Below are 24,430 nucleotides of genomic sequence, written 5' to 3'. Positions count from 1 at the left end.
CTGTGGGATTTTGTAGATGCCTGACAAGGCTGAAATCACTCTTGAGATGAAAGTGTTGCTTCTTTCAAGAACAGCCAGCAGCTGATTCTGTTCTCCACAGTGATAATTGGGAATATTGCATCCACTGCCTGCAAGCAGCTCTAGCATGGCGTCCGAAGTCATCCTTGCATCGAAATAGTTCTCATAGATGTTGTAGCCCAGGGTGATGTTGGGTAAGAGCCTGAGATCCTGGTTGATCTCTTGGATGGTGAACAGGAAAGACAACATGTGCCAGTAGAACCTAGGTGCCTCCCTGCAATAAATGAACCCTTTAAACAGAGTGCAACTGGCATTCGTATGAATGGAGGTGGGGACATTATATGATCCACAAAGATTAATATTTGTTTGTTTCTTTGTTTATCCATCCTTTTGCATTGACATCACACCTTTTCCTGTCTAGCATAAAATAAAAATTTGGAAATCTCTGCTCCATAACCGGAGCTTTGATGCAAACAGCACATAGAGCTGTTCAACAGTGGAACGGACTTCCTCCGAAGGTGACCATGTGTCATGGATGCTTCAGGTGAGATTCCTCCGGGTCCCTTCCATCTCTACAGCTCTATGATTCTATTCTACTGTGGTTTTATGAGTAAGAAATGAAGGGGGCCCTCAAAAATTGTGATATACTGGGAAGTTGCTGCAAAGGCTGCTTTTCTTGCAGTGGTCTTTGGCTTCTTCCAAGGGGCTAGGCTATTGGTAGATAAGAGACAATTTTATTGACGGAAGAGAAGCACCAAATACCTCAGTCCCCTTTTAGTTACATATGGGGCCTGGTGGCTTGCAGGTTTGAGTGTGTGGTAAAATTATAATTTTGTCCATATTCTGGATCAGAAACTACACGAATGAGCACACCTCCCTTTACTAGAATCTTTTACTAGACACCCCTCCCCAGCTCCCAGCTCCTCCAACAGCAAGCCCAATGGTCAGGGCAGGGTAGTCCTGCAACACCAGCCCTTGGCTCCCCAGCCCTGAGAAAGGGGCTATTTCCTTGATAAATAGGAACCATTATAAGGAGATGAGGAGTATTAAACCATCTGCATATAAGTACATACACTTCAGTAATGGCGAAGGGTGTCTGAGAAAAGTTGTATGGCGTTTCCTCAACAAAGCGTTTTGGAGAGATGATCCCACTGATGAAAAAGTGTCCAGGCCGGTAGTAATTGCGAGCATCCGTTTCATCTCTGACCAGATTCAAGGGGCATTTCGCCTTGTGGTTCCCGCAGACTCCAAAGGGCATCATGAGCAGCAGAAGCAGCAACAGAAGGAGCAGGGATCTCATTCTGGCTCTGCCTCCTCCTCCTCTTACCTGCCAAGGAGCTAAAGCAGAAGAACCCAAAGACTCTTGCAAAACCATACTGGGTGGGCTTTCCCAATCTGGGTGGTTTTCAACTCTACCTTCGGAGCTAGGAAGCACAAGGCAGGCACACCCCTCTTTCGCCAGCTCTGCATCTTGACTCAGTCTGTCTCCAACACAGGAAATATTCTCTGCACCAACTTTCCCTCCCCAGACACAGTGCAATTAATATTGTCATGCTGCTGTTGCTTTCCGAGGCTCATGCAATTTCCAGAAACATCTCCTGAGCTTTTTGAAGATGAGATGACTATAATTTTGATTATTCTAAGTGGAATAAGTTTCAGCACAATAACTTTCTGGAGTCTTGAATGGCTCAAGCGGCAGGTGCAGAGCTGGAGAAAAACATGTTGGACAGAAGTCAAGGGGAGTGTTTTGGAGTTGGAAGTTTGGCCTGAACTTTGCTCACAAGGACCAAAGAAGGAGCTGGATCCAACCATGGACTCTCCTTCCTTGGAGGTTTTTAAGCAGAGTTTGGATGGCCATCTCTTGGGATTCTTTAGCTGAGATTCCTGCATTGCAGAGGGTTGGACTAGAGGACCTTGGGGTCCCTTTCCAAGTCTCCCATTCTATGATTCATTGGAGGTTTTTAAGAAGAGGTGGGAGAGTCAGGGATGGACAACAGCCAGATGAAGGAGTCCCAGCCTTGTATCCCAGGCATCCTAAGCCCTTTTAAAATGTGGGGGTTTGGGGGGGGCATTATTGGCTTGTTGTTTTTATTTTGATTATATATGTTGTGGTTTTATATTTTTTCATTTTATTCTGTGAACTGCCCTGAGACCTCCAGGGACAGGGCGATAAATAGGTTCAGTACCTCAGTAAATAAAGGAATAACTATGAATAAATAAAAATCAATCAATGGAGAATGCAGAGAAATGCCATCCTCAGTACTGTGAACGGGATACATGGCGGTGGGATTTTGTTTCTTGGAGGCTGCTAGAGACAGAGACTGGTGGAGCCTGCGATGGGGAGGGATTTCTCAAGCCCACCTTCTGGCCGCTATGGGTGGGTCTGGGCTGCTTGATTCCTGCCGCTCTCTTCTGGTTCTCCCCCTGGAAGGGAAGTAGAGCCTTGGTGGCTTCGAAGCAACTTTAAGTGAATTTCCACCCCATCTTTGAAAGGCTTCTCCAACAGAGGGAAGCTCTCTGGGGTTGGTGGAGGGGAGAAAGGTTGTCCTGAGCCTTAGACGCCCCTTCCCCTTTGACATGTGTCGTCTGTTATGTTGACCCACAACTTAACATTTTCCTTCCCCTTCGACATGTTCTGCGGAAGGTGAGCTTCTGTTGCACATGGAGCCAACTTGCTCCTCGTCTTTCAGCAGAAACTTCTCTACTCATAAACAAATTGTCTGCAGAAACCAGGCTAGCATTCTAGCAGCTTTATTATTCTTTATCAATTTATTTATTCTTATTTACTTATTTAATCTGATTCATAAAATTGATGCAGCACTTGATTAGGTTAATAACCCCTAAAGCACTTTATTTTAAGATAAAGCAAGACATTCAGAAAAAAGTTTACAAACCTACTTCAGAACATTAAAAAAGTGAAAATAACAAAACGGACTGAAATTGTATCAGCTTCCTAAGAATCTGGGTGGATGCTATATTTATTAAATTTATTTATTTTAAAAAAGATTTTTATTAAGTCTCCAAAGATATTCCAAAACACTTGTCTACCTACAGATTTGTTTTACAACTAAATACATAATGCTTCTTGACTCCCCACCCCTCTTGATGTTTGTTTTATTACTCCTTTTTATCAGCTGTTTTTAAAAAACATGTTTAAGTTATCTAAGCCCCGAAGTCGTATATCAGTAATCCTCTGCTTATATTTCAAATCCTGCCTTTGACTTCAGGTATGGATGTTAGTTTGACAGATAATATAACAATGGTCTCCATTCTTCCTTGAACCATTCTTCCTTATGTCCTCTTCGTTTAGCAGGGAATTTCTCCATTTCAGCATATTCCACCAGCTTCATAAGTCATTCCTCGTTGGTGGGGAATTCTCCCTCTTTCCACTTCCGTGTGTATAAAGTCCTGGCTGTTGTGCTTGCATTCAGAAAACCTAACTAACTGCCAGCCAGTTTCTCATCTCCCTTTCCTGAGCAATGTTCTGGAGCAAGTGGCCGCAGACCAGATCCAGGCGCTTTTGAAAGAAACTGATTTTCTGGATCCGTTTCAAGTGGGGTTTATGTGACAAAGACACATGAGAGCCAAAGCAGCCAAGCAGGCTGGGAAGTGCTGGGACTGCGCCGTCATTTGGTCCTAGTCATGTTCTCCAGGCCTGACTGCTAACTGCGGAGTCACTCTGGCATGGGACTTGGCAGCCATTTTCTCTCTGTGTTCTCCATAAGATTTCAGTCAGAGTCAACCTGCCTCAGTTGTGAGCAGTGTGTAATCTCAGTCAGACTGTTTGGAACCATGTTGTTTAGGAAGAAGTTTGTTTTAACTCAGCAAAGCTCTTATTCTTTCAATTAAAAACTCTGCATTATTAGTTTACGCGTCAGTTTACGTCTGACGTCGTTTCCAGACGGTGTTAGTTGGGGAATGTTTTTCAGGCCCGGGAACCTTGAATGTGGGGTTTACAGGGCTCAATCCTATCCACAGGGCACCGGCTCCCGGTGGAGTACAGGATAATAATAATAATAATAATAATAATAATAATAATAATAATAATTTATTTATACCCCGCCCATCTGTGCGGCTTCCAAAAAAATATTAAAATACTGTAATACATCAAACATTAAAAGCTTCCCTAAACAGGGCTGCCTTCAGATGTTTTCTAAAAGTCTGGTAGTTGAATAATAGTAATATGTAGGATAAGGTTAAGATGCTGGTTTAACCTTTAAAGCCCTATACGGCCTAGGACCCTCGTACCTACGGGACCGCCTCTCCTGGTATGTCCCATGGAGGACCTTATGGTCTTCAAACAAAAACATCTTGGAGGTCCTGGGCCACAGGGAGGTTAGGCTGGCCTCAACCAGAGCCAGGGCCTTTTCGGCTGTGGCCCCGATCTGGTGGAACGCTCTGTCCCAAGAGACCAGGACCCTGCGGGACTTGACATCTTTCCGCAGGGCCTGCAAGACGGAGCTGTTCAGCCAGGGCACAGTCTGACCCCCTCCTTTGGTAATCCCCGCAGAACTGTAGCACAATGGTTGCCATTAATTTGATTTTGAATTGATTTTACAATGAATTGATTTTCGAATTCTGTGTTACTTTTATTGTTAGCCGCTCTTAGCCCAGCTTCGGCTGGGGAGGGCGGGATATAAATAAAATCTTCTTCTTCTCCTTCTCCTCCTCCTCCTCCTCCTCCTTCTTCTTCTTCTTCTTCTTCTCCCCCACTTTGTTTCACATCTGCATGAAACCACTGGGTTCGGTTATCCGGAGGTTTGGAGTATGTTATCAGAATTATGTTGACAACATTCCGCTCTATTTCTCTTCACATCTGCAGGGGAGGCAGTGAAAGTGCTGGACTTCCTTGGTCTTGTCTTGGTAATGGATTTCAAGTGAGGTTTTGGCACAGAAACTGCTTTGGTCGTCCAGTATGGTGACCTCTGTTGAGAGAGAGAAACATGTCCCTGTTAATTCTTCTCGACTTCTCACCGGCTTTCAGTACCATTGACCATGGTATCCTTCTGGAGTGACTCTCCGAGCGAGGGGTGGGTGACAGCGCTTTGCGGTGGTTCCAGTCCTACTTGGATGGTCATTTCCAGACGGTGTTACTTGGGGAATGTTTTTCAGCTCCTGGAGCCTTGAATGTGGGGTTCCACAGGGCTCAATCCTATGAGTCAAGGCTTAGCTAAGGTCAGCTGCTACTCTTTGCAACACGAAACAGAAATTAAACCATCAGACTACGGAAGATAACTTAAATTAATTTCTCAGTTTATTGATATACAAAACTTAGGAGAACGAAATGACATGAAGTGCACTTGTAAATGATACCGCATACAAAAGATTCCCACCCATCTTACTGTTCATGTCAACAGGACTACACAAGACCTGGGCTAAGAATGAACATAATCTCTTTCAGAGGTGCAGAAGGAGCAACATGGATGAGTAGCTGTGTTTCCTTTATGCACTTCTGGACATCAGTAACATGGAATATTTTAAGAATCAGATGCCCCCTTAAGTTCTGGTTGTCAGGTGCTCCTTTGTGTTCAGATCAGGCCTCAGCACAATAACGTAACACTTGGGAAGGAAGATGCAGCCCAGAAGCCCAGCACTGGAGGCCAACATAGAGAAGATCTGCACGGCCACCATGTACTTGCCCTTGGTGCTCAGGTAGGTGGGCACAAAAGACACCCAAACACTGCAGAAGACCAGCATGCTGAAGGTGATCAGCTTGGCTTCGTTGAAGGAGCCGGGCAGCTTCCTGGCTAGGAAAGCCACCGTGAAGCAGGTGGCAGCCAAGAAGCCCAGGTAGCTGAGGGCAACGTAAAACATGGCCACAGACCCTTCATTGCATTGCAGGATGATCTCTTCCACCTGGGAGTGCATGTCGGGCTCTGGGAATGGGGGAGAAGAGCCCAGCCAGATGGTGCAGATGAGAACTTGCCCCCCAGAACAGGAGATGACAATGGAGTTGGCCAGACTCTTGCCCAGCCATCTCCTCACCCTGTTCCCGGGCTTTGTGGCCAGGAAGGCCAGCACCACCGTGATGGTCTTTGCCAAGACAGAAGAAACAGCAACTGAGAAGATGATGCTGAAGGCCGTTTGTCGGAGAAGGCAGGTCTCTTTCCTTGGGCGCCCGATGAAGAGGAAGGAGGACAGAAAGGAAAGCAGGAGGGAGACGAGCAGGATGTAGGAGAGGTCCCGGTTGTTGGCTTTGACTATGGGAGTTTCCTTATATTTAATGAAGATTCCCAACACATGCCTGCTGTTAAGGACAAGAAGAGGGCAACGGAAGCTAAAACAATTCCCAAATATTCTCCATAAGTCAGAAAAATGGTAATCTTGGGGACACATTGATCTCTGTCCTTGTTTGAATGGTGATCTTCTGAGCATTTGGTGCAATGTTCTGCATCTGGGGAAGAGAAAAAGAATAGCTGTAGCATCACTTACATCCCTAATGATCTGTGCTCTATTAACATTGTGATCTAGGATCAACTGAGAGGCAGTGACCACTCCATTTCTGTTAACTGCATTGTTTGGATCCTGACTATTCCTCTTTGCCTGAACCTTTAAAATGCAGACATTGCTTCCATGCAATGTTCATAGCAGTGAGATCAAAACGGTCCATAGATTATATTGTAATAATTTTCACATGAAGTAGTTATTTTTATTGTTCTTTTGCTGTTAGTAATTTGCTGCTGTTCATCGTCTATCCATTATTTTTGATAAGTGTCAACATTATTTCCTTTTTGTGTGGCTTGGTTTAAAAAATAAAAATGCTTTGCGGGCATTCCTCTCACAGCTGCCCAGTTTGCACCCCAGATATTTCTTCCTTATAGTCATTCCTTTCGACTCTCTTCCAGGATGTAATGAAGGTGATTAATACTAAGGAAGTCGAGGAAGGAGCCACATTCCACAATGTCTGCAGAATTCTCACAAAAAGTGTGTGAGACTGGATTACTGCCCTGTGTTTACTCTCTCCAGAAATACCTTCCCCCTTGGAGTCACCCACCTTCCTGGGCGGAGAAGGTCCCTTCCGCACACCGAGCACAAGCATAGCAGCAAATGGGCTTTCCTTCTAGAACCACCTTGGCATATCCAGGTCGACATTTTTCTGTACACCTGGAACGAGGTACGGCCTAACCAGAAAGACAAGAAGGTGCCACAAAGAGTTAGGAGTATTTGTGTGTATGTAATTCACTCAACGCGATCTCTATAGCATGGTGGTGATCCCTGACAACCGGTCTTGCCAGCTCAGGATGATGGGAGCTGTAGTCCAAAGACAGCTGGGGACCCAAGTTTGGGGAACCCTGATCTACCCCAAGATTTGCAGTTGTGGCCCCCAATGAATCATTCAGGAAATCATCACAGCTCTACATCACATCATATAGAAGGTTGGAGAGGGGTCTGTCTGGCAGGGAATCCTGAGAGATCCCAGTTGCCGTTTCCAGCAGCCAAGATCCCCAGTTGCCTGCCATCTCCCCATTCCCTTAATGCGGTCAGTTCTCTTTAGCTGCAGAACATGATCTCTGGAATGCAGCCTTGACCCCTCATCAGGGTCCTTTCAACCCCCCGCTGACCATTGGGGTGACCAGAATATCTTGTGCTTTAAATTGAGTTCAGTACAGCTGAGGTTTGAGCCACAGAACTCTGTTTCCTCTTCTCCATTTACCTGTTTCCCTTTTTAAAAGAACTTGTGGTTCGAGGACCCGACCCCCGCGAAATATATGTTTATAATAATGTCGTTGATGGTTTGTATTTCTTAAAAAACTGTATGTCTTTGATAAAATTCTTCATTTAACTTTCTTTCTATTTTTTCTATTTCTCGATATTCTTTCTCTTCTTTCCCCCCTTTCTTTTCTATTTTCTTTTTGTGTAAAGTGTTTCTTTCATTACAAAACAATATGTTTGATTTGTGTATTTCTTAATGAGTAAATAAAAATCGTAAAAAAACCATCCAACATTTTGTCCTCTGAGTTTAGACATTTCATCATATTCCACCAGTTTCATCAGAAGGGATCGGCTAGAATCAAGCATGTTTTTCTCCAGCTCTGCACCTGCCGCTTGAGCCATTCAAGACTCCAGAAAGTTTTAGTGAGTAAACTTATTCCACTTGGAATAATCAAAATTATAGTAATCTCATTTTCTGAAAGCTCAGGAGATATTTTGGAAAATTGCATGAGCCTCGGAAAGCAACAACAGCATGGCAATATTAATTGAACTGTGACTGGGAAAGAAAAAGTTGGTGCAGAGAATTTTTCCTGTGTTGGAGACAGACTGAGTGAAGATGCAGAGCTGGCGAAAGAGGGGTGTGCCTGCCTTGTGCTTCCTAGCTCTGAAGGTAGAGTTGAAAACCACCCAGATTGGGAAAGCCCAGGCAGTCTGGCCTTGCAAGAGTCTTTGGGTTCTTCTGCTTTAGCTCCTTGGTAGGTAAGAGGAGGAGGAGGCACAGCCAGAATGAGATCCCTGCTTCTGCTGCTCATGATGCCCTTTGGAGTCTGCGGGAACCACAAGGCGAAATGCCCCTTGAATCTGGTCAGGGATGAAACGGATGCTCGCAATTACTACCGGCCTGGACACTTTCTCATCAGTGGGATCATATCTCCAAAACACTTCTATAAGGAAACTCCATACGTCTTTTCTCAGACACCCTTCGCCAGGACTGAGAGGTATATAAAATCATATGTGTATAGGTTTCATGGTCCTCCAGTCCTTGTAATGGTTTCTATTTATCAAGGAAAGAGCCCCTTTCTCAGGGCTGGGGAGCCAAGGCTGTCCTCATGTTGCAGGTCTACCCTGCCCTGACCATTGGTCTTGCTGGCTGGGCTGATGGGAGCTGGGGGGTCCACTAAAAGATTCCACCCAAACCTCTCCCATTTCCTTGTTCCCTGGGTCTTCCTTAGTGAAACACTCTCCTACCTATGGATGCACTGAGTTTCCCCACCTGCAGGATGCCATGAAACTCAGGCAATTCAACCTTTGAGCTCTGGAAATTGTCTGAGTTTCATGGCTTCCTGCAGGTGGGGAAATTCAGTGCAAACTTTTGAACCCTGACCAGATTTATTGGCATTCTTGCATTCTTCTATTATATCCTTATAATGATATAATATTATAATGACCATCAACAAACAGTCGTTAAAGAATGCTATGGTTTTAAAAATGGATTTTTTAAATCCTACAGGTTAACGTTTGGTGGCTGGAGAGCAGGAAATATGTGCTTTAACTGAAATGATAAATAAAATAATATGAGTCAGGAGACTTCCTTGTTAGTGGAGTCTAAAATGTGAAAAGGAATCATTCCTTTTCTTCACACACACACAACTGGTCTCATTTCTAACGATTGCAATGGTTGACAAAGTAGGTACCTGTTTCCTAACCCAGAGGGTGACATGAAACTCAAGCAATTTCCAAGCAACTGAGATTAATAATTTTATGTTTATTCTGTTTGGATCACAGTTCTCTTTATACAACACAACAGGACACCTACATCTCAGAATGAAAAAATCTCTCTTGAAAATAGGTGGAGTTTTATGGGAGAAGAGCAGGAATGATATGCTTCAAATAAAATGATTATATAAAATAATACAGACCAGGGGGTGTCCTCATTGGTGGAGTCAAAATATGGACAAATTATAAATTTTACCACACACTCAAACCTGAAAGCCACCAGGCCTCATTTGTAACTAAAAGGGGACTGAAGTATTTGGTGCTTCCCCTCCTTCAATAAAATTGTCTCTTATCTACCTATAGTCTAGCCCATTGGAAGAAGTCAAAGACCAATGCAGGAAAAGCAGGCTTTGCAGCAACTTCCCAGTGTAGCACACATTTTGAGGGGCGCCTTCATTTCTTACTCATAGAACCACAGTAGAATAGAATCATAGAGTTGTAGAGATGGAAGGGACCTGGAAGAATCTCACCTGAAGCATCCATGACACATGGTCACCTTCGGAGGGAGTCTGTTCCACTGTTGAACAGCTCTGTGTGCTATTTGCATCAAAGCTCTGGTCATGGAGCAGAGATCTGCAAATTTGTATTCTATAGGTAAAGGGACCCCTGACCATTAGGTCCAGTCGTGGCCGACTCTGGGGTTGCGGCGCTCATCTCGTTTTCCTGGCCAAGGGAGCCGGTGTACAGCTTCCGGGTCATGTGGCCAGCATGTCTTTATTCTATTTATTTTTATTCTGTACTAGATTGTAAATGGTTTTATATTAATGCAATAGGATTAATCAATAAATACTAATCTTTTTGGATCATATAATGTGTCCCACCCATCATATGAATATCAGTTTCACTCTTTTTAAAGGATTCATTTGTTGCAGGGAGTCAGCTAGGCTCTATTCGTACATGTTGTCTTTCCCGCTCACCATCCAAGAGATCAGCCAGGATCTCAGGTTCTTACCCAACATCACCCTGGGCTACAACCTCTATGAGAACTATTGCGATGCAAGGATGACTTCGGACGCCATGCTAGAGCTGCTTGCAGGCAGTGGATGCAATATTCCCAATTATCACTGTGGAGAACAGAATCACCTGCTGGCTGTTCTTGAAAGAAGCAACACTTTCATCTCAAGAGTGATTTCAGCCTTGTCAGGCATCTATAAAATCCCACAGGTAAGTAGTGGGAGAGCATGGAGGGAAAGAGGATTTCAACTGCGTAAAATTCTATTTTCTCTTTGGAGGGGTCAAGTAGGGATATTTTTTAAAATGGGGAAATCCTGAGCTATGGACCCAACATCCCTTTTTCAAAACTGAGCCTTCACCAACTTGACACCTCCAGATGTTTCCGACTAAAACTCCCATCAGCCTCAGCCAGCAGAGATTTAGATAGATATCAGACATTTCATATGTTTAAATACCCATTATGATGAAAGTAAAATAAATTGCTGAGCTTTTGTTTTCCTTGCTAGATCAGTTATGGCTTCACTGCCCAGGTTCTCGAAGGTAAAACCCTGTTCCCTTTTGTCTACCGGATGAGTCCCAAAGAGGAAAGTCAGTATCAGGGGATTGTTGAATTGCTCCTGTATTTTGGATGGACGTGGATTGGCCTCTGCACTCCAGACAATGACAGTGGAGAAAGATTTGTGAGCGCTGTGAAACCTCTGATGCTCAGGAAAGGGATCTGCATTGCTTTATCAAAAAGAGTACCAGAAAATGATCTAAATCAATTTATCAGGCCTGGGGAACCTTTTTTCCTATGGAGACAAGTTGGGGTATTTTTTTACTATGTAACCAATGCAATAGGCATCATGCTACTCCTGGCAATAAACATAGTATATGAGAAGGAAATAGGGGCAAAAGTCTGGATCACAACAGCTTTGCTAGAAATCGGAACTGGCTCTTACATCCCTCCAAATGACTTCCAGTACCTCCATGGTTCTCTGTCCTTTGCAATTCAGACCGGAATAAGGAGCAGCAAAGGTGACAACTATAATTCACCGTCCAATCTTGTGGATTCTTTGGATGAAGCGTTTCAGTGTTCATATTCAAAGCATTTGTTGTCCGTGAAAGGAAGGATAAGATGCAAAGAGGAGGAGAAACTGGAGCCATTATCCCAATGGGAGCCTGAGAGAGTCCTGTTTCTAGACAGCTATGGCGCTTACATCAATGTTCACGCTGTGGCTCAGGCCTTGCATGTTTCGCTTTCATCAAGATCCCAGAGGAGGCTGATGGTGGAGGAAGGAGAGCAATGGGGACCCCAAAGGCTACAGCCGTGGCAGGTATTTCCTTCCCCTTTTTGCAAACTGCAGTCCACACAGATGCTGATCTTGACTGTGGATAAACCTGCAAAATATCATAGTTACTAAAATTGGTTTTATATGGGTGTTTTAACTTGGAACTGTTTAAATTGTTTGTTTATGGATAAATTTTGATGTATTGTTTTAGATATGGGCCAATGGCCGTAATAAATCAAATCAATCAATCAATCATAGTTACTATTAGTATTAGCAATTGTAGCATACCACCCAACATTGGTATTCAACTCTGTTGAAAATAGAGACGGCCCATTCCATAATGATAATGTTACTGCTTATAAAGGTAAAGGGACCCCTGACCATTAGGTCCAGTTGTGGCCAACTCTGGGGTTGCAACGCTCATCTCGCTTTATTGGCCGAGGGAGCCAGAGTACAGCTTCCGGGTCATGTGGCCAGCATGACTAAGCCGCTTCTGGCGAACCAGAGCAGCGCACGGAAACACCATTTACCTTCCCGCCAGAGCGGTACCTATTTATCTATTTGCACTTTGACGTGCTTTCGAACTGCTAGGTTGGCTGGAGCAGGGACCGAGCAACGGTAGCTCACCCTGTCGCGGGGATTCAAACCGCCAACCTTCTGATCAGCAAGTCCTAGGCTCTGTGGTTTAACCCACAGTGCCACCTGCGTCCTTTACTGCCTATACCCAGGGCTTTTTTTCAGAGGGGAACTCGCTGGAACTCAGTTTTGACACCTTTCAGGTGGGTGCCATTGCCATTCTCAGAGGGAGGTGTTAATGGTGAGTTCCGGCACCTTCTTTTCTAGAAAAATAGCACTGTTTATACATCTTCTTCAGTTGCCTCCTCACTCTGGGCAGCTCCCTAAATAAAGAAATTCATACTAAAATATTAAACATTTAAAAATTCCCGATATAGGATTGGACAGCTTGTTGGTTGGATAATTCCACATCTGCCAACATTTCTCAAATGAAAATAGGGACATTCTAAGGAAAAGTGGGAAATTCCAGGATCAAATGAAAAACTGTCTCTAATTCAGGGACGTCCCTGGAAAATTGGGGCCCTTGCAGGCTCTGTAGTAATAGAAATGGCTGAATAGGAATTCCAGTCTACATGAGATACACGCAGGCCCCAAATCAGAAGAGGCTGAAGTGAGTAGGACTGAGATATCCATCTTGGCTTCAAGGTTTCTCAGTGCTGGTGCTTTCCCTTGTCATTCCAGCTTCACCCTTTCTTGAGAGAAATCCAGTGTCTGAATACTTCCAGAGGCAGGCTGTGCTTGGATGAGAACTGGGAACTACCAGGAGACTTCGATATTATAAACTGGGTGATGTCTCCCAATAAGTCTCGTGACCTTGTGAAAATTGGAAATATAAGGAGAGAGATGTCTGCTAGCATAAAGTTCACCATTAACCCAGAAGCTATTGAGTGGCCCACGAAATTCAACAAGGTAAGGGGAATCACAGAGAGGGGAGGCTAGGAGATCCTGAATATATTTTTCCTTGAACAACTGCTGCAAAATGACTATATCAGGTTGATCAATGATGTCTTGACCGTCCAATAACAGCTGCAACCGCCACTCCTTCTTTCCACAGCAGCTGAGATAGGAGGGGAATTTGGGGTGCTCAAAGAAAGGATATAGCCAAAAGGTCCTTAGAAAAGACACTATCTATTTCCGAACCAGACTGAGAATTTAAGAATTCTGGACAGAATCTTTAACCGAATGGACTACGTAGATAAGAAGAAAAGGGAAAACACCTAGTAAAAGTGAACTATTGGGTTTTCATACATGCAGAAGGATGGAAAGCAATTTATTTTTGAAATGATAATTACTGATTTATTGTGGAATTTTTAAATTTGTGGAGTAAGCTCACTTGTAGATATTGCAAATGTTAAACTATTGTATGTGCAGGAATTAAGAAGTGCACAGCTGTTGGTGAAGGATGATAAGTTTTTTTTAAAAACCCTATTGTAATATAAGGTTAATGTTAAGGAATGGCATATGAACTAGAAATAACTAGGGAAATAGATCAGCAACAAGAGGAAACCTTGCATGCCTCAAGAACAGAGTGAGGGAAACCACTATTTGGAAAAGTCATATTAAATGTTTCTTAATGAGCGGCTGAGAGATTATCAGAATCCTGAACTTTGGGGAAATCACATTTCAGACTCCATTGCCATTTTCTTTGAAGATTTATTAAGCAGGGAAGCAGGTAAATGGAGAAGAGGAAAGAGAGTTCTGTGGTGCAAACCTCAGTTGTCCTGAACTAATTATGAAGAACAAGATATTCTGGTCACCCCAATGGTCAGTGGGGGGTTGAAAGGACCCTGATGAGGGGTCAAAGGCTGCAGACCAGAGATCCTTTTGAATTCTCGCTATGTGTGAATTAAGGTAAAGGTAACGGGACCCATGACCATTAGGTCCAGTCAGGGCCGACTCTGGGGTTGCAACGCTCATCTCGCTTTATTGGCTGAGGGAGCCGGCGTACAACTTCCGGGTCATGTGGCCAGCAGGACTAAACCGCTTCTGGCGAACCAGAACAGTGCACGGAAACACCGTTTACCTTCCCGCTGGAACGGTACCTATTTATCTACTTGCACTTTGACTTGCTTTCGAACTGCTAGGTTGGCAACGGTCGTGGGGATTCAAACCGCCGACCTTCTGATCAGCAAGTTCAAGGCTCTGTGGTTTAACCCACAGTGCCACCAACGTCCCTATGAGTGAATTACATACCCACAAATACTCCTAACTGTTCCTCTTTCTTGCACCTTCTTGTCTTTCTGGTTAGGCCGTACCTCGTTCCAGGTGTACAGAAAGATGTCGACCTGGATATGCCAAGGTGGTTCTAGAAGGAAAGCCCGTTTGCTGCTATGCTTGTGCTCGGTGTGCGGAAGGGACCTTCTCCGCCCAGGAAGGTGGGTGACTCCAAGGGGGAAGGTATTTCTGGAGAGAGTAAGCACAGGGCAGAAATTCAGTCTCACACAGTTTTTGTGAGAATTCTGCAGACATTGTGGAATGTGGCTCCTTCCTTTACTTCCTTAGTATTAATCCCCTTCATTACATCCTGGAAGAGAGTTGAAAGGAATGATCATAAGGAAGAAATCTCTAGGATTTCTTCAAATCGTAATCAAGGTCAGATCATTAGGGATGTAAGTGATGCTGCAGCCACTCTTTTTCTCTTCTCCAGATGCAGAACATTGCACCAAATGCCCAGAAGATCACCATTCAAACAAGGACAGAGATCAATGTGTCCCCAAGATTACTACCTTCCTGACTTATGGAGAATATTTGGGAATGGTGTTAGCTTCCGTTGCCCTCTTCTTGTCCTTAACAGCAGGCATTGTGTTGGGAATCTTCATTAAATACAAGGAAACTCCCATAGTCAAAGCCAACAACCGGGACCTCTCCTACATCCTGCTCGTCTCCCTCCTGCTTTCCTTTCTGTCCTCCTTCCTCTTCATCGGGCGCCCAAGGAAAGAGACCTGCCTTCTCCGACAAACGGCCTTCAGCATCATCTTCTCAGTTGCTGTTTCTTCTGTCTTGGCAAAGACCATCACGGTGGTGCTGGCCTTCCTGGCCACAAAGCCCGGGAACAGGGTGAGGAGATGGCTGGGCAAGAGTCTGGCCAACTCCATTGTCATCTCCTGTTCTGGGGGTCAAGTTCTCATCTGCAGCATCTGGCTGGGCTCTTCTCCCCCATTCCCAGAGCCCGACATGCGCTCCCAGGTGGAAGAGATCATCCTGCAATGCAACGAAGGGTCTGTGGCCATGTTTTACGTTGCCCTCGGCTACCTGGGCTTCTTGGCTGCCACCTGCTTCACGGTGGCTTTCCTAGCCAGGAAGCTGCCTGGCTCCTTCAACGAAGCCAAGCTGATCACCTTCAGCATGCTGGTCTTCTGCAGTGTTTGGGTGTCTTTTGTGCCCACCTACCTGAGCACCAAGGGCAAGTACATGGTGGCCGTGCAGATCTTCTCTATGTTGGCCTCCAGTGCTGGGCTTCTGGGCTGCATCTTCCTTCCCAAGTGCTACATGATTGTGCTGAGGCCTGATCTGAACACAAAGGAGCACCTGACAACAAGGAATTAAGGGGACACCTGATTCTAAAAATAGTCCATGTTCCTGATGTCCAGAAGTGCATAAAGGAAACACAGCTACTCATCCATGTTGCTCATTCTTCATCTGTGAAAGAGATTGTGTTCCTTCTTAGCCCAGGTTTTGTGTAGTCCTGTTGACATGAACACTAAGATGGGAGGAAATGATTTGCTACCTTGCTTTGCCAAGAACTACAATGAGTCCTGGTCTACTGCCCTTAGTTTGTAAACTATTATCTTTTAATAATTTTGTGTTTGGGGAACTTATATTTATCTCACAACCAGATAGGCTGGAGGGAGAGAGGAGTTAGGTTTTTGAGTCTGTTTCCTTTGTCATGACTACCTATTAACCATATCAATTCTAATATTCAACAATACTGTTTGGTTATGCCAGTTCTATGTATTCAATTTTCTATGCTCTATTTTCCGCATTTATGCGCTATCATTCATAAGCTCACTTCACATCATTTCGTTCTCCTAAGCTTTGTAAATAAATAAACTGAGAAATTCATTTAAGACATCTTCCGTAGTCTGTTGGTTTAATTTCTGTATTGTGTAAGCTCTGCTCCCTGTTCCAAAGAGTAACAATTTACCTTAGCCAAGCCTTGACTGGGATCCAATGAATTTTATTGCACTGGCCAGGGTTAGGAATAGGGTTAGGGGCGGGCGAGGCAAGCAGGAAGAGAGGGGAGAGGGAACTCCGGCGCTCACGGGAGTGGCAGGCTGCCTATGCCAATCTGGGCGAGTCATTGTGAAAGGAGGCAGGGAGAGTAGAGCTGGGGAAGGCAATGGGTCACAAAAGGCAGCAGTGGAAAGCGGGGAGAGGTGGGGCGGGGTTTAGTGGGGAGTGGTCACGCCCACTAGGCAGTGCTGGGAGGAGCTTCTGGCTTGACTTATTTCATTATTATTACTAATATTAATTAGTAATGAAATATTAATTTGGTGGAATGTATATTATATTATATTATATTATATTATATTATATTATATTATATTATATTATATTATATTATATTATATTATATTATATTATATTATATTATATTATATTATAAATTACCATTTTTAAAAAAAATATTTTTATTAACAGGCCAATCACATCACATTATCCAAATCACATTAGTTCCAAATTATACAGCCAAATTTTAAATTTTGTTGGGGGTACCCATACATCAAGCTCCGAACGAGTCCAAACATCACTTATATTGCTGCTTTAATTAAACAGTTCTATCCAGTTCAATCCAGATAGTCTCTTTATTACTTTCTTCATCTTCTTGTTGTTATCATATATTCCTTTCTTTGCGATCTCTGATAATCTTCACAAGCAGATTAGAGACAGGCATCCTCTGTGTCGGTTTTGTACTCTCCAAAGATCATATCATTCAGGGACAGCCGCCATTCCACACTTCCATAAAAAATTAATCTTCGGTCTGTCCTTTAATTTTCTCAGGCTTGCCAAGTATATCAGGAGGGCTCTGTCAGGTTAAGATTACATTCCAACCATCCTTCTCATTCCAATAGTCCTGATTTTCCTCCCCCTGTCTTTTTTTCTCAGGCAAGCTTGTCTTAGCGAGACGCCATTTTTAGCTGCGTCATAAAATTTTCCTCCGTTCTCGTTGTTTACCAATCATCTCTTTAACTATAATCCACACAGTTCTTGAATTCCTGCTTGTGGTTAGTAAAACGCAACGCTCTTATTTCTTTCTGGGGTGGAGGGTTATTAATATCACATAATACAAGAAAAGAAAAGTTTTTTCCTCCACCCCCTCCTTCATTCCAAACATACAGTTTCTTAATGGTGGTTCATCAGTTGATTTACTTATCCATCCGTCACTCCGGTCACAGAGATCCATTAATCAGCAGTCTTATCTCCCGAACTTTGCTTGATGTATGTGCTTTAGCTTCATTCCAATCATGTTTCCAATTATAATTCCGAGCTAAAGCAAACCAGCATGCGCTGATTGGAACCGGCGTCAGGAAGAGCCGACCTCATAGAGGGCTCGTGCCAAGTGACCGGCACCCCCTTCTCTCGAATCCGGGGGTGCATTGTGGACACCGCTGGCAAGGCAGGCCCCCCCCCCCGTCTCCTTGGGGGGGTAGGAAGACTGCATACTTCCCATAGCAGCCTCTTAATTACCTCGTATGGGTCGGAGAGATGTTATTGTCAGCCATCTTCCAATGCGCCACCTGGTGGACCCCCCTTTTTCGCCCCATAGGACACACCGCCCCATAGGATGCACCTAATTTTTTGGGGGGGGGAATAAAGAAAAAAAAATATCCCCCCCGGCACGGGGCAGGCGCGGGGGAAGCCCGAGCTTCCCCCGACCCCAGCCCCCAGAACAGCCTGCTATCCGCAAGCCTAGGGAGCCACGCCAGTCTCCCTGAGCTTGCGGAGAGCTGCGCGAAGCCCGGGCGTGCTCTTCAGCACGCACCAGGCTTCGGAATGCAGGCAGCTCTGCGCAACCTTCGGCGCGGCTCCGGAGGGTTGCGCAGAACTGCAGGAAGCCCGGGAGCGCAGGCAGCTCTGCGCAACCCTCGGGAGCTCGGCGCGAAGTCGCGCCGGTCTCCCTAGGGTTACGCAGAGCTTCCTGAAGCCTGGAGAGCGAGAGGGGTCAGTGCGCACCAACCCCTCTCGCTCTCCAGGCTTCAGCGAAAGCCTGCATTTGCCCCATAGGACACACACACATTTCCCCTTCATTTTTGGAGGGGAAATAGTGCATCCTATAGGGCGAAAAATACGGTATATTATATTATTTTATTATATTGGGACGCAGGTGGCGCTGTGGGTTAAACCACAGAACTTAGGTCTTGCCGATCAGAAGGTTGACGGTTCAAATCCCCGCGACGGGGTGAGCTCCCATTGTTCGGTGCCAGCTCCTGCCAACCTAGCAGTTCGAAAGCAAGTCAAAGTGCAAGTAGATAAATAGGTACCGCTCCAGCGGGAAGGTAAACGGCGTTTCCGTGCGCTGCTCTGGTTCGCCAGAAGTGGCTTCGTCATGCTGGCCACATGACCCGGAAGCTGTACGCCTGCTCCCTCGGCCAGTAAAGCGAGATGAGCGCCGCAACCCCAGAGTCGGCCACAACTGGACCTAATGGTCAGGGGTCCCTTTACCTTTACCTTTAAAATTAAAATCATTTCTAACCTCCAGATCTTCTATTATATCAATTATATTCCTTATATTATCCTTCATCTGGCGGCCTAGTAAAAAACCAGCCTGGTCCTGATGAATTAAATCCATTAATACCACTTTCATGTTGTTTGCCAATAGGTCTGCAAACAGTTTATAGTCATTATTTAATAGAGAAATCAGCCTATATTTTTTGACTGATAATAGATCTGTATCTTTTTTCAGAATCAGCGTAATGTAAGTATCTTAAATCTTTTAGTGATTGTGCCAAATAATCTTGCAATTTCTTATAGTACTTTGCTGATAGCTCACCTGGCCCTGGTGTTTTCCCCATTTTGGCTTGATTAATTGCCTGTTGTAGCTTCCCAGTTTCTTAATGCTGGTGCTTTCCCCTGCCATTCCAGCTTCACCCTTTCTTGAGAGAAATCTGGTGTCTGAATACTTCCAGGGGCAGGCTGTGCTTGGATGAGAACTGGGAACTACCAGGAGACTTCGATATTATGAACTGGGTGATGTCTCCCAATAAGTCTCGTGACCTTGTGAAAATTGGAAATATAAGGAGAGGAGCATCTGCTGGCATAAAGTTCACCATTAACCCAGAAGCCATTGAGTGGAACAAGAAATTCAATAAGGTAGGGGGGATAATTGGGGGAGGGGGGCTAGGAGATCCTGAATGTGCTCTTCCTTGAACAACCACTGCAGAATGACCATGTCAGGTTGACTGTCCAGTAACAGCTGGAACCACCACTCCTTCTTTCTACAGCAGCTGAGATAGGAGGGGAATTTGGGATGCTCAAATAAAGGATATTGACCTTTCATACATGCAGAAGGATGAAAAGTAATTTATTTTGCAAATGATAATTACTGATTTATTGTATATATTTTTTAATTTGTGAGTAAGCTCACTTCTATTAAATTTGTCTTAATTTGTGGTTGATGTGGTGAAATTTGGAAAATCAATTAAAGCAATTTGGCAAAAAAAAAAACCAAAAATCCCAACTCTCCTCTTAGTTGGGCACTGAACAGCAAAGCGCTTTCTCTCTCTCTCTCTGACACACCTACCTGAGCACCTACTTGTGCCCACCTACCTGAGCACCAAGGGCAAGTACATGGTGGCCGTGCAGATCTTCTCTATGTTGGCCTCCAGTGCTGGGCTTCTGGGCTGCATCTTCCTTCCCAAGTGCTATGTTATTGTGCTGAGGCCTGATCTGAACACAAAGGAGCACCTGACAACAAAATCTTAAGATTTCTGGTCTTTAGAGAAGTCTTTACCAGCCATTTTGCATACAGCATGAAGGCTGAAAATGAATTTGAAGTAACAGCAACATCCACAAAACCTCTGGGCTTGATTTTCAGCCGGTATTCCATGGGATACCTGATCAAATGTGTTGGTCTTTATGCCGGTATTTTATTTTCAGAATAACCAGGACTCTGTTTTTGCACCTACATAAGGGAGGGAGGGAGGGAGACAATGCAAAGGATAAGAGCAGGAGGTCAGATTTCTCCACCATGTACTCTGAGACGTGGAAGGGGAGGAAAGGGGAAACGAGGACAATCTGGGACGTTCCGGGATTAAATCAGAAACCAGGATGGCTTCTGTAAATCTGGGACAGTCCCTGGAAAATAGGGACACTTGGAAGGCATGTTATCCTGTCCTGGTAGTTAACGTGGTTGCTTAAAATTATGAGCCAAGGTTTGTAGGCAGTCACCATCTTAGATTCCCCCAAAATGCAATGCCTGACATGCCGTTGTATTTGATGTGATTTAGGATTGTGAGTGCTGAAGGTTTGGTATTTAGCTGGAAGCTTACTGAATTATTTGTCTTATTGAATTCAATGGGACTTATTCCCAAGGATAGATGATGATGATAGATAGATAGATAGATAGATAGATAGATGATAGATCGATAGATGGATGTGTAGTTGCCTCATAAAATGTTTACCCTGATTATTCTCAAGTGCAACACATATAAAGCAAGTCAAAAACACAAGTAGCAAACCATCAGTTGAGCCCTGAGTCCAAACAGATCACAAAAGAAGAAACAAATTACTTCGACTTGCTATGGATTGAAAGGTGAAACAGAAAAACAGGAGCAGAAATCTCTAGTCCCAAAGCATCCCTATAGTGCTATCTTAAGGGTCACGAGACTTTTGCCCTGATGCATAAGAACAAGGGAATTGAGCCGAGTTACAGCTTGCAATACATTTCTTTGTTTTTAGTCATGGCAAATTGAAAGACACCTCCAGGGAACAAACATTACTGTAATTGCTGTGGCTTCCAAAGCTGGAGAAGTAAATCATTATATTCCTGTAAACGTTGAGTGAATCTCAGCGGGAGGAGAAACATGTTTGCCGTGCTCTCCGCTTGTCTGCTGAGCTCAGGGATTTAGATTTAGTTCAGGTTCTGGTCTAGGGCTTGTGAGAAGCTGAGCTCCTAAATCCAAAATGGAGGCTGGACTCCAATGGCGGTCTACCCAAAGCGGTGCCTGAGGACCAGGCATAGTTTCATAAGGCGGGTGGGGGACTCGGTTATAACAGGGCAGAGTCATAGAATCATAGAGATGGAAGGGACCCTCAGGGTCATCTAGTCCAGCCCCCTGCAATGCAGGAACCTCAGCATGTGGTCCCCCGTCCAATTTGAAATCACACCAGACCCTGCTTAGCTTTGCAAACGTGTGAGCAGTTTTATTGCTGCATCACCAGTGGCGGACTGGCCAGGGTGTCAGCTTGCCCAATGGCCAGTCGGCCCCCTTAAGCATTAGAAAATATGATCTATTTGCCCAGTCATCTAGTGAATTCAAACAATTGCTCTTAATGCAGTCGACTGCATGGAATATGGTTTTTAACTACCTGTTAATGTGTAAAATGTTCATTTACTAGCAAACTATTTTAAAATATCCACCATTTATTTAATATTAATTTTTAAAAATAATTTATAACCACCTGTATTTAATAGAATAATAATAATAATAATAATAATAATAATAATAATAATAATAATAATATATTCATACCTCGCCCTCCGCAGCCGAGACCGGGCTTAGGGCGGCTAACACCAAATATATAATACATTAAAAACACAAAAATCAAATGATTAGTTTAAAATACAATTCAAATCACATTTAAAATCAAAATAAAATTAAGTGGGAACCCACGAATCATAACCGTAAGGGTAAGGAATTAAATGTTCACCAGGCCTGGCCACCCATGCTGGTCCCATAGGTAATAAGAGCCAAGGAGGGTCACTTATATACAGGGTCCCATAGATAGAAGGGGGTCAGATGTACAATATATGTACATTGTGGTTACTTTAAAAAAATACATTCATTTCACACAAATTTTAATTGTACCTTTTCCCACTTAGGTGTTTTTTGAAATTTTCTATTTATTTCTTATAAAAATTAAATGGTAGCCTCGTAGTTGTGGCTGGGCCCCTTTTAACTCCTGACAAGCAATATTTTTAGACCCAGCCTAACATTGTGCATCAATAGGAGGGCAGTCATAGAATCCTAGAATGGGAGAATTGGAAGGGACCTCAAGGGTCATCCAGCCCAACCCCGGTGTTATCGGCACACCGTTCTAGGCACTTGGGCTAATTCCTCTCTTGAAAAGGAATAGCCAGGAAGAAGGATGAAACATTGCAGCTTTAGGCTCTGTTCCTACTGCATGGCTCAGTGCCGGCCCTCGCATGAGGCAAGGCAAGGCGACTGCTTCGGGCGGCAGGATCCATAGGGGCAACAGAAGATCTCTATCCCCTGCTGCCTTGTTCCTGATGTAGATCTTTCCGCACATATTTTGTGGTGTGCCTCAGGCGCCAAAATGTCTTGGGCTGGCACAGGAGGGCAGGAAATGGCTGCTGGCAAGGAATTGTGGGAAGCTGCTAACTGGTCAGCAATTCAAATACATGAGCAAGACTGGACATCCCACTGGGCCAACCCAGGCAGACAAGCGGCCTAGAAATAATAAAATTATTATTAAAACTGTTATTATTAGCCAGAATGAGGAGGCGGATTTGGTGGGAGGCAGAAACCTACTGCGCCACTTATTTATTTGGTGGATCTGTAATGGAGCAAGATCCAGTAACCCGGGTAACTGCCTGTTTCAGTAAATTTGTAATGGGAAGCTTTTTAATTATGTTTTTATATATGTTGGAAGCCGCCCAAAGTACCTGGGGCAACTCAATCAGATGGGAGGGGTACAAATAAAACAACCATCACCATCACCATTATTATTATTATTACAGTGGTACCTCGCAAGACGAATGCCTCGCAAGACAAAAAACTCGCAAGACGAAAGGGTTTTTAGTTTTTTGAGCTGCTTCGCAAGACGATTTTCCCGATAGGCTTGCTTCGCAAGACGGAAACGTCTTGCAAGTTTGTTTCCTTTTTCTTAACACCGTTAATACAGTTGCGACTTGACTTCGAGGAGCAACTCATAGCACACGGTGTGGTAGCCTTTTTTGAGGTTTTTGAAGACTTTGGTGATTTTTGAAGCTTTCCCAAAACTTTCCCGACACCGTGCTTCACAAGACGAAAAAAATCGCAAGACGACAAAACTCGCGGGACGAATTAATTTTGTCTTGCGAGGCACCACTGTATCAAGGATTGTGGCGAATGGAGATGTGTATGTGGTTTCAGTTTGCAAATCAGGATAATTTGAGATTTGAACTTTGTTCGTTGTTTTACTATTCTCGCAAATGTGCTGAAGTTTGCAGGGATGTGATGGAGGAAAAAGCACCTGAAATTAAACTGGTCTTTCAGACCTTTTCCCACACCTTCATAAATTTAGATGACTGGGTTGGGGAAAATTTAAGGGGGGACCAATTAGCTAAACATCATAAGCTGTCCTAAGATTGCAACCAAAAGTGCACTGAAGGTTGCAGCCTTGCAATGCAATCCCTGTGCGTGACTACTCAGAAGTAAGACCCATTTGGGTCCAGCTGCAACATGCAGGGTTGAAGTCTATTAGTATTGCCAATGCTGGGGGCTGCTTTCCATTACTGAGCCCCAAACCTTCCTTGCTTTCGCCCTGTCGCCTTTTTTGTTTTCTTTTTCCTGTGGTCTCGGGTTTGCCATTAAAAAACAAACAAAAAACGAGACTTTTGAAAATCATAATAAACCAATGTGGTTTTTGTAGCCGAATCCGCCATCTTTGTGGCGGTCGCTGCCCTTACACAAAGCTTCTCCCCCCCCCCCCCCAAAAAAAAGAAAAGTTTATTAGTTTTCTCTTATAACACACAGAGAAAAACATTACATTTAACACAACATAAAAACTTACACAAAGCTTCTTAGGCCCTAAGACAAGCTGGTACAGCCGTTTCCAAGGCGACGGGTCGGCCATCATGGCAAAGGGCAGCGTGAAGGCGATTGCCGCCATGTTTGCATCGGGCGACGTCCCGCGGCCATCTTGGATTCACCCATAGAGATAAGAAAAGCCTATAGAGTGTGAGCGCAGGCGCCATCTCGGAGCAGGTCACGCTTTCACGTGAGGAGCCGGCGGCCATC

At 44.3% G+C, this 24,430-nt stretch overlaps 1 protein-coding gene and 1 long non-coding RNA gene across 2 annotated transcripts; both read right to left on the bottom strand.

Moving 5' to 3' along the window:
- Positions 1-5,250: 5,250 nt before the first annotated feature.
- On the bottom strand, positions 5,251-7,133 carry LOC144326063 (vomeronasal type-2 receptor 26-like). The gene is made up of 2 exons (XM_077921835.1): positions 7,013-7,133; positions 5,251-6,412 (listed from the first exon to the last, which is right to left on the bottom strand). Exons 1-2 carry the CDS (start codon positions 7,108-7,110, stop codon positions 5,515-5,517), a joined length of 996 nt encoding a protein of 331 aa, XP_077777961.1. The 5' UTR covers positions 7,111-7,133; the 3' UTR covers positions 5,251-5,514.
- A 2,283-nt stretch (positions 7,134-9,416) lies between these two features.
- On the bottom strand, positions 9,417-24,390 carry LOC144326064 (uncharacterized). The gene is made up of 2 exons (XR_013391215.1): positions 24,204-24,390; positions 9,417-11,781 (listed from the first exon to the last, which is right to left on the bottom strand). It is a non-coding gene; the product is annotated as an uncharacterized LOC144326064 (long non-coding RNA).
- Positions 24,391-24,430: the final 40 nt, after the last annotated feature.

Source organism: Podarcis muralis, chromosome 18 (assembly GCF_964188315.1).
Source record: "Podarcis muralis chromosome 18, rPodMur119.hap1.1, whole genome shotgun sequence".
Taxonomy (NCBI): domain Eukaryota; kingdom Metazoa; phylum Chordata; class Lepidosauria; order Squamata; family Lacertidae; genus Podarcis; species Podarcis muralis.
Note: the sequence above shows the minus strand (reverse complement) of the source record. Positions and strands in the feature narration are given on the sequence as shown.